The sequence below is a fragment of the Hemitrygon akajei genome, chromosome 4 (genome assembly GCF_048418815.1).
Source record: "Hemitrygon akajei chromosome 4, sHemAka1.3, whole genome shotgun sequence".
In the NCBI taxonomy this organism is placed as follows: domain Eukaryota; kingdom Metazoa; phylum Chordata; class Chondrichthyes; order Myliobatiformes; family Dasyatidae; genus Hemitrygon; species Hemitrygon akajei.
Window position 1 is genome coordinate 192,133,383 of NC_133127.1, and position 15,971 is coordinate 192,149,353.

Consider the following 15,971-nt stretch of genomic DNA (forward strand, 5'->3'; position numbering starts at 1 on the left):
GGGTGGTCTTGTCCGTAGTGCTGAAATGTGAATACACCTGTCCATGGTGCTTAAATCAACAGCGGTGAGCGTCACTGAGTTGGACGTCCAACGTTCAGCAGCTTTTTTCCAGGATAAGTGAAACGGCATCGAAGAAGACAGATTAACCTGGGAGGCAAAAGATATTATTTTCCTTCTTCATTTCGTGAAGGAATTAAATAGAATGAAAGAATGACTTGCTGCAAGATTAGAAGACAAAATTAAACGTACAGTGTTTGGATGAAATTTATTGCATTTCTCGAGTTAATAATTATGAAAAAAGTGACGAAACATTAATGAGCCCGAGAAAGCTATTCTCACAGTTTTTTTAATGATTTTTTTAAATTACCGTGGCTGTAACCTGGAGAATGTGAAAATCATAATTTGATTTCACGCCAGTGCAAATCCAGCAAACCACTTACTGAATGTCAATTCATCTCTGCATCATCTTAGACAACACAGCGGAAGGTGTTAGGAGTATACAATATACGCTGGACTTTTCAGGTAAATATCACATCAATTATATTGGGCATTATTTCTGATTGATTAGCATCAAGTGTTTGAATAGTTTTGGTCTGATGGATAGTTATTGACAATGACATTTCAGCGGTAGACATATTTTCTCATATTTGTGAACTGCAATGTATTTGTTACATATTCTCATTCACCATTTGACTGTTTAAAGAAATCACAACACAAACAGTCCATCTAAAAATAAGCATCTAAATGTGGTTTTAGTTCATCAAGGCCATGCTAGGCCAAACATATTGTTTTATAGAACAAAATATCCATGGTCAATAGTTGCTGTGAATTAAATCTAGTTGACAGGCTTAGGATCAGCTGAGATAATAAGCTTGAGCCTGGTTAAAAACTGTTAACCTTTAATGGTATTAAAACTGTCCCTGTTGTGTGTGTGTGTGTGTGTGTGTGTGTGTGTGTGTGTGTGTGTGTGTGTGTGTGTGTGTGTGTGTGTGTGTGTGTGTGTGTGTGTGTGTGTGTGTGTGTGTGTGTGTGTGTGTGTGTGTGTGTGTGTGTGAGAGAGAGAGAGAGTGAGAGTGTGAGTGAGTGAGTGTGTGTGTATATATGTGTGTGTCGGGATGAGAGAATAAAAGAGAACCGTGTGTGTGTGATACCAAATGATCATATTGTCTTCACGACCATTTAACCTGTGAATGTATAGTACATGTGTATTAAATTCAACTTAAATATCCAGAAGAATGTATCCTATTGGCCAGAAGCATATGGGATCAGATGCATTTATTTTACATTTTTTAAATTTCTATCAGCTGTACTGTAACTTTGTCTGTATTATTTATTGACTCTTTAACAATGAGTTGAAACTTATGCAGATCACACATAACTAAAAATTATTTTGCTTTGTTAAAAATGCTTTCAAAGATTCTCCAAATTACCTGTTGTGTAGATTTAGAAAGGCTATTAAGGAATATGGAAGCCATTTAGGTTATAGGGGTTAAGATTGGGAGTTAATGGAATGATGGAACATGTCAGAGAGGATGCAAAAGTTCCTGTCCAAGTTCTGCGGGACTAAACAATATTTTACAATTGCATCATAAATAATGATTCATTGGGAGTCATAGAGTTATGTAGTATAGAAGCAGGCAATTTCAGCCAACCTGTCCACACTGACCAAAATGTCCCATCTGTCCACGTGTGACCCAGTTTGAACTCTAAGTGTTGTGACTCTAGCCACTGGTAGTGTCTAGAGATGATGCACTCAACCCATATTAACAACCAGTTTACAAAAAAGAAGCATCAAGATTTGGAGTGGCACAGTAGTGAAGCAGTTATTGTAATGCTTTACAGTGCCAACAACCCGAGTTTAATTCCCACTGCTGGCTGTAAAGAATTTGTTTGTTCTCCCTGTGACTGCTTGGGTTTCCGCTGGGTGCCCTGGTTTCCTCCCACACCCTAAAGATGTACAGGTTAGTAGGTTAATTGTATATTTGGGCAGCACAGGCTCATTAGGCCGGAAGGGTATGCTATCATGCTCTATCTGTAAATAAATAAATAAAAGTGGGCAAGTTAAAGTACCCAAAGGGTATACCATTGTAGGAAAGGCATTGGAACTCTTGGTTACCAGAACCCCTGGGGAAAAATTCAACCTGGTCCTCAAAACTTCAGGCCCAATAATCTATTGATTTTAAGAGATTCTGGCTTTTCTGTCCTTTCAGATTAAGGTTCCATGTAATAATATTCATAACAGTATGATTAAATGAACAGCAATATACAAACTGCTGCAATCACTCAGCAGGTCAGGCAGCATCTGTGGAGAGAGTATTAATCATTCTTTCAGGATTCTTCTTTATTTCTGAATTTCCCATTCTGAAGGGAGTGTGGCCAGAAACATTAACTGTTTTTCTCTCACCTCAGTACTGTATATTACTTATTATTTAGAGACACAGCATGGAACAGAACTTCCTGGCCCAACGAGCTGCACCACTCAGCAACTCACCTTCTTAACATTAGCCCAATTTACAGTGAACAATTAACCTACTAACTGGAATGTCTTTTGATCGTAGCAGAAACTGGTGCACATGGAGGAAATCACGGCAATCACGGGGAGAACATGCAAACTCCTTACAGACATCACTGGAGTTGGACCCCAAAGTCGAAAGCTCTGAGCTGTAATTGCATCGTGCTAACGCTATGCTACCATGGCATCCCAAATTATATCATGCAAATGTTTTGGTTATATTTTTCAGGGTCAAATATCAACAGTCTGTGAATGAACCCCACCTGCTCATCACCAGGCTCTGAAAGTTCTCAGGAAAATGCTGATTCTCTTCTGGACATTAAGAGGTTTTCTGTTGGAGCTCACTAATCACCCTCGATGGTATCACCCTCAGGAACAAAGATTTTTTATGAAATTAAAATATTTCCCATCTCTATGGCAATTGATTTTGGGATTATCAGCCCTAATGTACCAAGCAGATTCACTTACATTCAGGATTGGAGTTGTTGGACCATGGCACTGTGACCCACATTTTTCTAAAGCTCTCCCAGAAGTGGCTGCTAAGTTGGCCATGGATAGGATCAAGAGAGAGAGGCTCCTACAAAATGTATATGTACTTGAATACGCAGTGCTCCAGGATGACTGCCAAACTTCAAAGGCCCTCACAAACTTTATGGAGTTTAATAAAAATATTTCTGTGTTTCTGGGTCCAGTGAATCCAGGTTACTGTGAGGCAGCATCATTGTTGGGCAAGTATTGGAATAAGGGAATATTTTCATGGGCCTGTGTTAACTTTCAGCTTGATAACACCGAGAGCTACCCAACATTTGCGAGGACCTTGTTATCTCCTGTCAGGGTTTTGTTTAGCGTGATGAAGTACTTTCTCTGGGCCCACATTGGTATAATATCTTCAAATGAAAACATCTGGGTAGATACTGCCAATAAAGTGGCCAACGCACTTCGATACAATGGCCTTCCGGTCGGGATTGTCAGGTCGATGGGGTACACCAATGAAGATATTTTGGAAACCTTAATGAAGATTAAAAATGTTCCAGATCTTCGAGGTGAGCTTGCTTTAATGAGCCCAAAATGGATGTTATGCTGAGGCTTTATAAGGCATTGGTCAGACCACACTTGGAGTATTGTGAACAGCTTTGGGGCCCCTTATCTAAGAAAGGATGGGCTGGCTTTGGAAAGGGTCCAGAGGAGGTTCACAACCATCATTCTGGCAATGAAAGGGTTAACATACAAGAAACATTTGATGACTCTGGGCCTGAATTCACTGAACTTTGGAAGAATGACGCAGGATCTCATTGAAACTGATCAAATTTTGAAAGACTTAAACAGAGTGAATCTGAAGAGGATGTTTCCTGCAGTGGGAGAGTCTAGGACAAGAGGACGCAGCTTCAGAATAGAAAGACATCTCGTTAGATATGAGAAGGAATTTCCTTAGCCAGAGGGTAGTGAACCTGTGGAATCAGAAACATAGAAAACCTACAGCACACTACAGGCCCTTTGGCCCACAAAGCTGTGCTGAACATGTCCTTACCTTAGAAATTACCTAGGCTTACACATAGCCCTCTATTTTTCTAAGCTCCATGTCCCTATCCAGGAGTCTCTTAAAAGACCCTATCGTTTCCAACTCCACCACTGCTGTCAGCAGCCCATTCCATGCACTCATCACTCTCTGCGTAAAAAACTTACCCCAGACATCTCCTCTGTACCTACTCCCAAGCACCTTAAAACTATGCCCTCTCATGCTAGCCATTTCAGCCCTGGGGAAAAGCCTCTGACTATCCACACGATGAATGCCTCTCATCATCTTGTACACCTCTATCAGGTCACCTCTCATCCTCTGTCAATCCAAGGAGAAAAGGTTGAGTTCACTCAACCTATTCTCATAAGGCCTGCTCTCCAATCCAGGCAACATCCTTGTAAGTCTCCTCTGCACCCTTTCTATGGTTTCCATGACCTTTTTATAGTGAGGTGACCAGAACTGAGCATGATACTCCAAGTGGGGTCTGACCAGGGTCCTATAGAGCAGCAATATTACCTCTCAGCTCCTAAATTCAATCCCATGCTTGATGAAGGCCAATACACCACACGCCTTCTTAACCACAGAGTCAACCTGTGCAGCAGCTTTGTGTGTCCTATGGACTTGGACCCCAAGATCCCTTTGATCCTCCTCACTGCCAAGAGTCTTACTATTAATACTATATTCTGCCATCATATTTGACCTATCAAAATGAACCACCTCACACTTACCTGAGTTGAACTCCATCTGCCACTTCTCAGCCCAGCTTTGCATCCTATCAATGTCCTGCTGTAACCTCTGACAGCCCCCCACACTATCCACAACACCCCCAACCTTTGTGTCATCAGCAAATTGATTAACCCATCCATCCAGTTCCTGATCCAGGTCATTTATAAAACTCACGAAGAGTAGGGGTCCCAAAACAGATCCCTGAGGCACACCACTGGTCACGGGCCTCCATGTAGAATATGACCCATCTACAACCACTCTTTGCCTTCTGTGGGCAAGCCAGTTCTGGATCCACAAAGCAATGTCCCCTTGGATCTCATGCCTCCTTATTTTCTCAATAAGCCTTGCATGGGGTACCTTATCAAATGCCTTGCTGAAATCCATATACACTACATCTACGGCTCTACCTTTATCAATGTGTTTAGTCACATTCTCAAAAAACTCAATCAGGCTCTAAGGCACGACCTGCCTTTAACAAAGCCATAGACAGCTAAAGAGGTCAAGTAATTTGTTATATTTAACGTGGAGGTTGATAGGTTCTTGATTTGCTAAGGCTTCAAAGGTTATAGGGAGAAGGCAGGAGAATAGTTCTGAAAGGGATCATAAATCAGCCATGATAGAATGGTGGGGCAGACTTGCTGGGCTGAATGGCCTAATTCTGCCCCTATGTCTTATGGTCTTATAGTGTTTGAAGGCTACAATTGCATATGCATACACTTAAGCATTACCAGTGATTTGTGCCGCATGAAAATTCAGTTAAATAATTGAAATTTTAGCAACAATTCAGCTTGCTTAAGTTGCAGTAATTGGTAAATTGGTAAATTAGTAAAACTGGTTTACTATTGCCACGTGTATTGAGTAAAGGTGAAAAACTTAAGCATGAAATTCTGCAGATACTGCAAATCCTGAACAACACACACAAAGTTTTGACTCAGCAAGTCAGGCAGCATCCATAGAGAGGAATAAGCAATTGACATTTTAGGTTGAGACCCTTCACCAGTCCTGATAAATGGTCTAGGCCTTAAACAACAACTGCTACTCCTCTCCATAGATTCTGTCAGACTTGCTGAGTTCCTCCAGCGATTTGAAGGTGATTATTTTGCCTTACATGCCCTTCATACAGATGAACCCATTACACTGGGGAGGTACAAGGCAAAGCAATAACTGAATGTAGAATAAGTTGTTACAGTTGTAGTGAAGGCAGACAACAAGGTGCAAGGTCACAACAAGGTAGATCGTAGGGTAAAGTCCTGGGGAGCCAGTCAACAGTCTTGTAAGAGCAGAGCAGAATCCATCGTTGAGCCTGGAGGGTTGCGAGCAAAATGAATGTCCAGGATAGGAGTGGTCTCTGATTACTCTGTCTGCTTTACTGAGGCAGCGAGAACTATAGACAGAGTCCATGGAGGGGAGGCTGGTTTCTGTAGTTTGCGGAGCTGTGTGGTTTCTTATTGTGTACGAATATAGTAGTGTAGCAGTTAGCGTGATGCTATTACAGCTCGGGGAGACAGACATACTTTATTGATCCCAAGGGAAATTGGGTTTCATTACAGCCGCACCAATAATAGTGAAGAAATATAGCAATATAAAACCATAAATAATTAAATAATAATAAGTTAATCATGCCGTGGAAATAAGTCCAGGACCAGCCTATTGGCTCAGGTGTCTGACACTCCAAGGGAGGAGTTGTAAAGTTTGATGGCCACAGGTAGGAATGACTTCCTATGACGCTCAGTGTTACATCTCGGTGGAATGAGTCTCTGGCTGAATGTACTCCTGTGCCTAACCAGTACATTATGGAGTGGATTGGAGTCATTGTCCAAGATGGCATGCAACTTGGACAGCATCCTCCTTTCAGATACCACCGTCAGAGAGTCCAGTTCCACCCCCACAACATCACTGGCCTTACGAATGAGTTTGTTGATACTGTTGGTGTCTGCTACCCTCAGCCTGCTGCCCCAGCACACAACAGCAAACATGATAGCACTGGCCACCACAGCCTCGTAGAACATCCTCAGCATCGTCCAGCAGATGTTAAAGGACCTCAGTCTCCTCAGGAAATAGAGACTGCTCTGCCCCTTCTTGTAGACAGCCTCAGTGTTCTTTGACCAGTCCAGTTTATTGTCCATTCATATCCCCAGGTATTTGTAATCGTCCACCATGTCCACACTGACCCCTTGGATGGAAACAGAGGTCACCTGTGCCTTAGCCCTCCTCAGGTCCACCACCAGCTCCTTAGTCTTTTTCACATTAAGCTGCACTAAGGAGTTGGAGTTCAGAGTTCCTGCAGAAGGTTGTTTCTTCCCTCAGGTTTCTTCTGTACAGAGTCACGGTTTATCCTCCTTGTGGAATACGTGGGTTTTCTCCAGGTGCTCTGGTTTCCTCCCACAGTCCACATACTGTTAGTTGGTCATTGTAAAACTGTCCCGTGATTTGTGGTTGTCCATCATCTGTGACACTGACAGGAGGCCTGTGCAGGAGAGTGGAAATCCGTTGCACTGGGGCAGTTCCACTCTTTTGACCCCAGAAGTCTGGGTCGAGTGGCACGAACAAGCGTCACAAACTGGCCTCTTCCTCGGTTGCAGTGGATGCCCTTCTGCATCTCGTCTTGCCCTTCGCTCCCCACAGACCACAGCAGTACAGCCTTCCTGGCCGTTGGATCTCACTGTAGATCTTATCTGCCCCGTCCACTGGAGCTGGCTTTGCATGCTAGGACAAGCTTGCCCCTATCTTACTGGTGTTTAAGGCCGCTGGCTGCCCTCGCCAGGATGAGCCTGCCTGTGGAAGCGGCGTACTGGGGTGTGACTGCTGTTATCTGTAAACAGCCACCTGGAGCCACAGGTGAGAACCAAAGGTGAGTGAGACACGACAAGCCCGCTCACCAGAGGTGCTACCCCTCCCTGAACACCCCATACACCCCTTGATTAGGATCAGATTAAATCAGGGTTGTTGTCTCAAAGATCTGGGAGGGTCTATTCTGCGTTGTATCTCTAAATAAACAAGTAAATAAATAATGTCACTGATCTTGTCAGATTTTTGTTCACATACAATTCCCACTAAATTTCACACAATTCGTTACTTAATATCCAGGCAGAATCTGTAGATTACCATTTTAGAATATTCCATGAAAATACTTTTATTAAAAAATCTGAAATATAGCATCCCGAGTTCTACACTTGACTGATGATGGCCAGTGAGCCAAGATGTTTCATCAGGATATAATTTATGATTACCAAAAGGATAATGTAATACAATGTTCAATCTCTGCCTAGGAAAAATAACAAGTGTATCCCTTCCAATTAAATAGTAGTAAATTAAATTGACCTGAAAATATGGAGACATGAGAAACTGCAGACATCAGAACCTGGGAGAAGAAACTAACTTCTGCAGGAACTTTGGGTCGAACAGCATCTGTGGAGGCAGACACATGGTGGACATTTCAGGAAATGAAAACAAGTGTGAGGTGTTAGACTTTGCGAGGGCAAGCCGGGGCAGGACTCACACAATGGACAGTAGGGCACTGAGGAGTCCGATAGAACAAAGGGATCTGGGAATACAGATCCATAATTCCTTAAAAGGGGTATCATAAGTTGTCAGGGTTGTAAGGATAACGTTTGGCCCATTGACCTTCATAAATCAAAGTTCTGAGTACTGGAGTTGTATAAGGCATTGGTGAGACCAAAATTTGGATATTGTGCGCAGTTCTTGTCACCCACCTACAGCAATGAGATTGAATGAGTACAGAAAAAAAACTTTCAAGCGTGTAAGGGTTAGTGAGTTATAGGAATGCCAGGTTGATGATTGAAATGTAGCACCACTTATGTGCTGATTTGATCTGGCACAAACAACACATTTCACTGTGGCTTTGATGCACATATGACATATAAAACTAATCTTTAGATCTATAGCTGGGTGACCAGAACTGCCACAATACTCCAAGATTGGTCTCCTCAATGTCTTGTACATCTACAACATGACATCGCAACTCCTGTACTCATGCCCTGAGTGATGAAGAAAAGCACGCCATATTCGTTCGTCACTACCTCCTAATCTTTACCCAGAGTGTCTGATTTAAATCAACACAGTGAAAATCAGGGCATGGTCTAAACGGAGCTGGGGCTGGGGGAATGTTTCTTTATTGTTTAGAGTTACAGCATGAGGTTATGATTTGGCAATAGACAATCTGCTGGGGGAACTCAGCAGGTCAAGCAGCATCCGTGAGGGTGAGGGGAATTATTAACGTTTCAAATCGAGATCCTGCATCAGAGTTGTATAAGGATCCTCTGTCTATTCCTTCCCCTATTCCCCACCTCCACAAATACTGCTCGACCCATGACATGCTGCCCAGCAACCCACTGATTAACCCTAGCCTAATCACAGAACAATTTACAACAACCAATTAACCTACTAACCGGTACGTCTTTGGACAGTGTGAGGAAACCGGAGCACCCAGAGGAAACCCACGCACACACAGGAAGGAATGTTCAAACTTCCTTATGTAGGATGCCAGAATTGAACTCCGGACTCTGATCCCCCAACCTGTAATAACGTCGGACTAACTGCTGTGCTACCGTGGCACCCCAATACAGTCATAGAGTGAAACAGCATTTATACAAGCCCTTCAGCCCATCCAGAACATGCCGATCAGGTGCCCACCCAACTAGTCTCAATTTCCTGCGATCGGCCCATATCCCTCCGAGCCCTGCCCCTCCATGTACCTATCCAAATGTTTCTTAAATGATACAATTGTACCTGCCTTAACCGCTTCCTCTGGCAGCCCACTTCATATACTCATTGCCCTCTGCATGAACAAGTTTCCCCTCAGGAACATCTTAAATATTTCATCTCTCACGCTAAATCTATGCCCCAAGTTCTGGACTGCCCTACCCTTGTGAAAAGACAGTTAGCATCTACATTATCAATGCTTCTCATAATTTAAAAAGTTTTCATAAGTTCAAAGTTCAACATTCACAGTAAATTTATTATCAAAGTACACATACGTTACCAAAATACAACCCTGAGATTAATTTTCTTGCGGGCATACTGAATAAATCTATAATACAATAATACTCATAATAAAATCAACAAAGGACTGCACAGACCTGGGCATTGAACCAGCGTACAGCCAGTGAGGGCGGTGTGCATTGTGCAGGATTTCCTCCACAGTACAACCTTCCAAGGATAAAGACTTAGCCTGGCCAACCTCAGTCCCTGTAGTCCTGGCAATATCCTTGTAAATTTTTTCTGAAATTTTCCAGATTAACCATGTCTTTCCAATAAGAGGATGACCAAAACTGGCCAGAGTACTCCAAGTGTAATTTCACGATTGATTTATACAACCATAGCATCATGTCCCAATCCCCATACTCAACGCCCTGACTGATGACGGCAAACATGCCGAGTTTCCTGCAGAAAATTGCTTATTGCTCCAAATCCCAGCATCTGCAATCTCTTGAGTCTCGTGTGAAGTTATATCTTTCTCATTTGCACAGCACCATGTTAGATTTCAAGGCCTTGGAAACTTCTCTTCTGCAGAGTCTGGTAAACGTCTTATTGTCTCTGTGAGGGTCAAGTGCAGGAATCACAGAGACTTCGGCAATTCAAACAAAACTAAAGATTTATTACAGAAATAATCTAGAAAAACTATCAGGAGCTCAGGCAAATTATGCAAACTCTTGATAAATTGAAATCACTCATGATACACAGAAGAATTTGGTCTGAGTTTCGCCCAACAAGGAACTATGATGACCCAACAAAGAGAGGTTGGAATGCCCCTCTGAAATACACCCTGGGGCACGAGGAATTTAGGCCCAATCAGACAGTCTGACGACCAGATGAAGCAATAATCTCCAAAGCCAACAACTACAAGACATTGAAAATCCCGTCCTAATTAAATTATCACAAACTGAAAAAAGTGATAAATGCAAAGAGAGTTTAACAATCCCCATGATTCCCAATTTGACACCTCAACACAAAGTGAAACCCAGAGCCCGTCAAAAGACAAACAATTAGATATAAAAGGTAAACAATCAAGGAAGACTGCATACCCATGAGGTGACACTGAGAAAACATAATCCACATACTAAACGAGTCCTGGATGTGACAGTCTGACATAGAACACAGGACACTGAACACACTGGTAACTTGGCAGGTCAAATGCACGGGGGAAGTGTACAGCAGGATGCTCAGGAGCATTGATGAATCAGAGTCAGGTTTACTATCACTGGCATATATCGTGAAATTTGTTTTGTGGCAGCAATGCATGACAATTTAAAAAACCTATAAACTGCAATAAGAAACATATATTAAAAATTAAATCAAGTAGTGCAAAAAAGAGAGCAAAAAAATTGAACAAACAGGAGAAAATCTGCAGATGCAGGAAATCTAATGCAACACACACAAAATGCTGGAGGAACTCAGCAGGACAGGCAGCATCTATGGAAATTAATAAACAGTAGACATCTCAGGCTGAGACCCTTCATTAGGACTGGAAAGAAAGATCCTACTGGCATCCTGCAGGCTTGCTCCTTTTTCCAGTCCTAATGAAGGGTCTCGACCTGAAACGTCGAATATCTGCTCTTTTCCAGAGATGGTGCCTGGCCTACTGAGTTCCTCCAGCATTTTGTGAAGTAGTGCAGTAGTCCCCAACCACCGGACTGGTACCAGGCCGCAAAGCATGCGCTATCGGGCCGTGAGGAAACGATATGATTTGGTGATATGAAACGATATGAGTCCGCTGCACCTTTCCTCATTCCCTGTCACGCCCACTGTTGAACTTGAACGCACGTGAGGTCATTACCCACGTGAGGTCATCAGTCGACTAAACGTAGTGATACCCCCGCGCCAGGGATCACTGGTTGGCCTTGGGTAACCGGCTGCCTCGCGTGGCCGGCGAGAAGTGCCGATGCTACTGGCCTGGAGCGCGGGACAGATGGGTGCCACCTCTAAACCTGTTTACCACACCGAGTGTTTGTGGGGAATCCAGTGCTAAAATATTCGCAGACGACCTAATTCGGGATCAGGGTTTCGTAAGTAGCGGAGCAGCTACCTCGCTGCGATCTCCTGAAAGTCATCACTCAAGCCAAACTTTTGTTAGCCGATAGATCCTACCTGCCTACAAGGAGGGCGGGCACACACCCTGTCGCACCCCTCGCTCGGTCGGTTGCTCTCTCTGGACTGCGACTGCCACAGCCCCGGTACGGGGACCTCCAGCCCTTACCTTGTCCTCTCACTGGTGTGTTGCAATGATCTTATATGTTCATATGAGGAAAATACGCGCTGTGTGTTTAATATCCAAACATTACTTAAAATGTTATGATGGTATTGACTTATAAGTGAGTTATAATTGACTTATTACTATATTCACGAGGAAAATATGCACTGTGTGTTTAATATTAAATTTGTTAGATAAACCCTTTTAGAAATGAAATTGAGTGTATTAGCCACATAAGTGACTTATAGTTGACTTATCACCTCTATTCCAGTTGTGATTAACACCCCTCACCCTCCGTCGGCTGGTCTGCAAGAATATTGTTAATATTAAACCGGTCCGCGGTGCAATAAAGGTTGGTGACCCCTGAAGTAGTGAAAAAATTGAAGTAGTGTATATGGGTTCATTGTCCATTCAGAAATCTGATGGCAGAGGAGAAGAAACTGTTCCTAAAGCATTGAGTGCGTCTCCTCAGACTCCTGTACTCCCTCCTTGATGGTAGCAATGAGAAGAGGGCACTTACGGAGTGATGAGGTGTTTAACCATGGACGGTGCCTTTCTGATGTATCACCTTTTGAAGATGTCCTCAATGCGGGGTAAACTAGTGTCTATATGGAGTTTGCTACTTCCTGCAGTGTTTACACAGAACATAAAACACACAACTTTGGCTGGTCAGATGTAAGGGCAAAGAATAAAGTTCATAGCAGGATCCCCAGAAGCATTGATGTACAGGCAGATCTTGGGGTCCGAGTGCATAATTCCCTGAAAGTGGCAAAACAGGCAGAAAAGTGGTGTTGGAAGCATATTGGATGCTTGCTTTATTTCGGACATCAAGAGTAAGAAACAGAGAGACATGTTGGTACTATATAAAAGTTTGCAACACACACATAGATGCTGCCTGGCCTGCTGAGTTCCTTCAGCATTCAGTGTGTGTTACTTGGATTTCCACCATCTACAAGTTTTCGCATGTTTGTGGCTATATTAAAACTGGTTAGGCTGCATATGTGCAGTTCAGCTCTTGTCCATTACGAGAAGGATGTGGTATTTTGGAGAGGGTACAGAAGAGGTTTGCCAAGATGCTGCCTGGATTAGAGAGTATTGACTATAGGGAGAGGTTGGACGACCCTGGATCGTTTTCTCCGGAGTGACAGAGGCTAAGGGAAGACCTGACAGAGTTTTATAAAATTATGCAAAGCAGAGATTGGTCAGATGGTTGGTCCCTTTTTCACAGGATGGAAATATCAAATAATAGTGGGTGAAGCTTTAAGGTGAAAGGGGGAAGCTTAAAATAGATATGTAGGGCATGTTGTTCAAGAGATAAACTTCTTGATAAACTTGGGAACTTGGTTTCCTTTATAAAATCAGGAGTAACAAGCCTGGGTGTTATCTTGATTCAGATTTGAATTTTAAATCCCACATAAAGACAGTGGTCAGAGATATTGCAAAGGTGTTCAGGGAGTCATCTTTGAGCCTGGATAAGTATGCCACAGTTGTCTCCGACTTCATTAAGACCTGTGTGGATGAGTGTGTGCCTACGAAAACTTTCTGAACATTCCCAAATCAAAAGCCGTGGATGAACCAGGAGGTTCATCACCTGCTGAGGGCTAGGTCTGCGGCATTTAAGTCTGGTAATCCAGGTCTGTACAAGAAAACCAGCTATGACTTGTGGCGGCTATTTCAAGAGCCAAGAAACAATTCCGGCAGATGTTAGAGGTGACATCGGATGCATGTCAGCTCTGGCAGGGTTTGCAGTCCATTACTTCCTACAAAGCAAAACCCACCATGATGAATGGCAGCGATGTTTCAATAACAGATAAGCTCAACACCTTCTGTGCTCACTTTGAAAGGGAGAATAAAACCACAACTATGACGATCCCTGCAGCATCCGATAACCCTGTGATCTCTGTCTTGGAGGTTGATGTCAGGCTGTCTTTCAAGAGGGTCAACCCTCTTGACAGACCCTGAAGAAGTACCTGGTGAGGCTCTAAGAACCCGTCCCAGCCAATTGACAGGGGCATTCAAAGACATTTTCAGTCTCTCACTGCTACAGTTGGAAGCTGCCACCTACTTCAAAAGACAGCAATGACACCAGTGCCGAAGAAGAGCAGTGTGAACTGCCTCAACAACTATCATTCAGTAGCACTCACATCTACAGTGATGAAATGCTTTGAGAGGTTGGCCATGGCTAGAATCAACGCCTGTCTCAGCAAGGGCCTGGACTCACTGCAATTTGCCTATCGCCACATCAGGTCTATAGCAGACATAATCTCAATGGTTCTCCACACAGCTTTGGATCACGTGGACAATGCAAGTACCTATGTCAGAATGCTGCTTATTGACTATAGCTCAGCATTTACCACCATCATTCCTATAGTCCTGATTGCAAAGTTACAGAACCTGGGCCTCTGTACCTCCCTCTGCAACTGGATCCTTGGCTTCCTAACCAGAAAATCTGTGTGGATTAGGAGTAACATCTCCACCTCGCTGACAATTAACACTGGTTAATTAACAATTAACAACTGCTCTAATCTCTCTACACCCATGACTGTGTGGCTAGGTATGCGCTCAAATGCCATCTATAAATTTGCTGATGACGTAACCATTGTTGGCAGAATCTCAAAAGGAGATGAGAGGGCGTACAGGAGTGAGATATACTAGTTAGTGGAGTGGTGCTGCAGCAACAACCTTGCACTCAACGTCAGTAAAACAAAAGAGCTGATTATGGACTTCAGGAAAAGTATGATGAGGGAACACAAACCAATCCTCATAGAAGGAACCGGAGGGGAGGGAGTGAGCAACTTCAATTTCCTGATTGTCAATATCTCTGAAGGCCTGACCTGGATGCAACATATTGATGCAGCTATTAAGAAGGCAAGGAAGCAGCTATATTTCATTAGGAGTTTGAGGAGATTTGGTTTGTCAAATAAAACTCTGGAAAACTTCTACATCATTCGGGCTGGCTGCATCACTGTCTGGCACGGGGGTGGGGGTTGGTGGAGGCTACTGTACAAGATCGAACTAAGCTGCAGAAACATGTCAAATTAGTCAGCTCCATCATGGGCACTAACCTCTATAGATGTCCAAGACATCTTCAAGGAATGGTGCCTTAGGAAAGCGGCGTCCATCATTAAGGACCCCCATCACCCAGGACATGTGTTCTTCACGTTGTTACTGTTAGGTAGGAGGTACAGAAGCCTGACGGCACACACTCAGCGATTCAGGAACAGCTTCTTCCCGTCTGCCATCCGATTTCAAAATGGAGATTGAACCCTTGGACACTACCTCACTACTTTCTTATTTCTGTTTCTTTTGCCCTGCTTACTTTAACTTAACTATTTAATAGTCATATATACACTCAAAGTAACAGTTATTTTTTCGCTACATTCATTTATCATGCATTTTATTGTACTGCTGCTGCTAAGTTAACAAATTTCATGACACATGCCAGTGATATTAAACTTGATTCTGATTCTGAAAGGTGCACCTTGGTTCTGACACATAACAATGTTGAAAAACTAATTCACGCCTTCATATCGAATCAACTAGCTTACTGCAATGCATTTTCTACTGCCTTCCAAAGCAACCTATCAACAAACTTCACAACTCATTCAGAATGCCGCTGCTAGACTTCTAACCAAAACCACGATGAGGGAGCATATCATCCCCCCCTCCCCAAATTCTATCCACTATGCGTTGGCTTCCTGTATCTTTTAGATTTGATTTTAAAGTTCTCTTACTTGTTTTAAAGCTCTTACTGGTCTGAGACTGGAGTATATCACAAATCATTTTCATTTTATAATCCTGCTCGAGCTCTCATGTCTTTTTCTGCCAGTCCCATTAATTTAAACAAACTCCCTCTAAAGATAACTGATAGGCCAACTTTTTTGAACTATGCTCCTAAACTGTGGAATCCAATACCTTAAACTCTAAGGTCAACTCAGTTGTCACTTTTGAACACCAGCTCAAAACCTATTTATTTAACTTTATTTTTAACTAACATCTTTTTGAAT

At 43.0% G+C, this 15,971-nt stretch overlaps 1 protein-coding gene across 1 annotated transcript in view; it reads left to right on the forward strand.

Moving 5' to 3' along the window:
* The first annotated feature begins 259 nt into the window (after positions 1 to 259).
* gucy2f (guanylate cyclase 2F, retinal) overlaps positions 260 to 15,971 on the forward strand; it is a 70,903-nt gene continuing 55,191 nt past the window's right edge. Inside the window, exons 1-2 of the mRNA XM_073044284.1 lie at positions 260 to 522; positions 2,742 to 3,555. Coding sequence (XP_072900385.1) covers positions 2,811 to 3,555 — 745 coding nt within the window. The 5' untranslated portion in view covers positions 260 to 522; positions 2,742 to 2,810. The remainder of the gene's footprint in view (positions 523 to 2,741; positions 3,556 to 15,971) is intronic.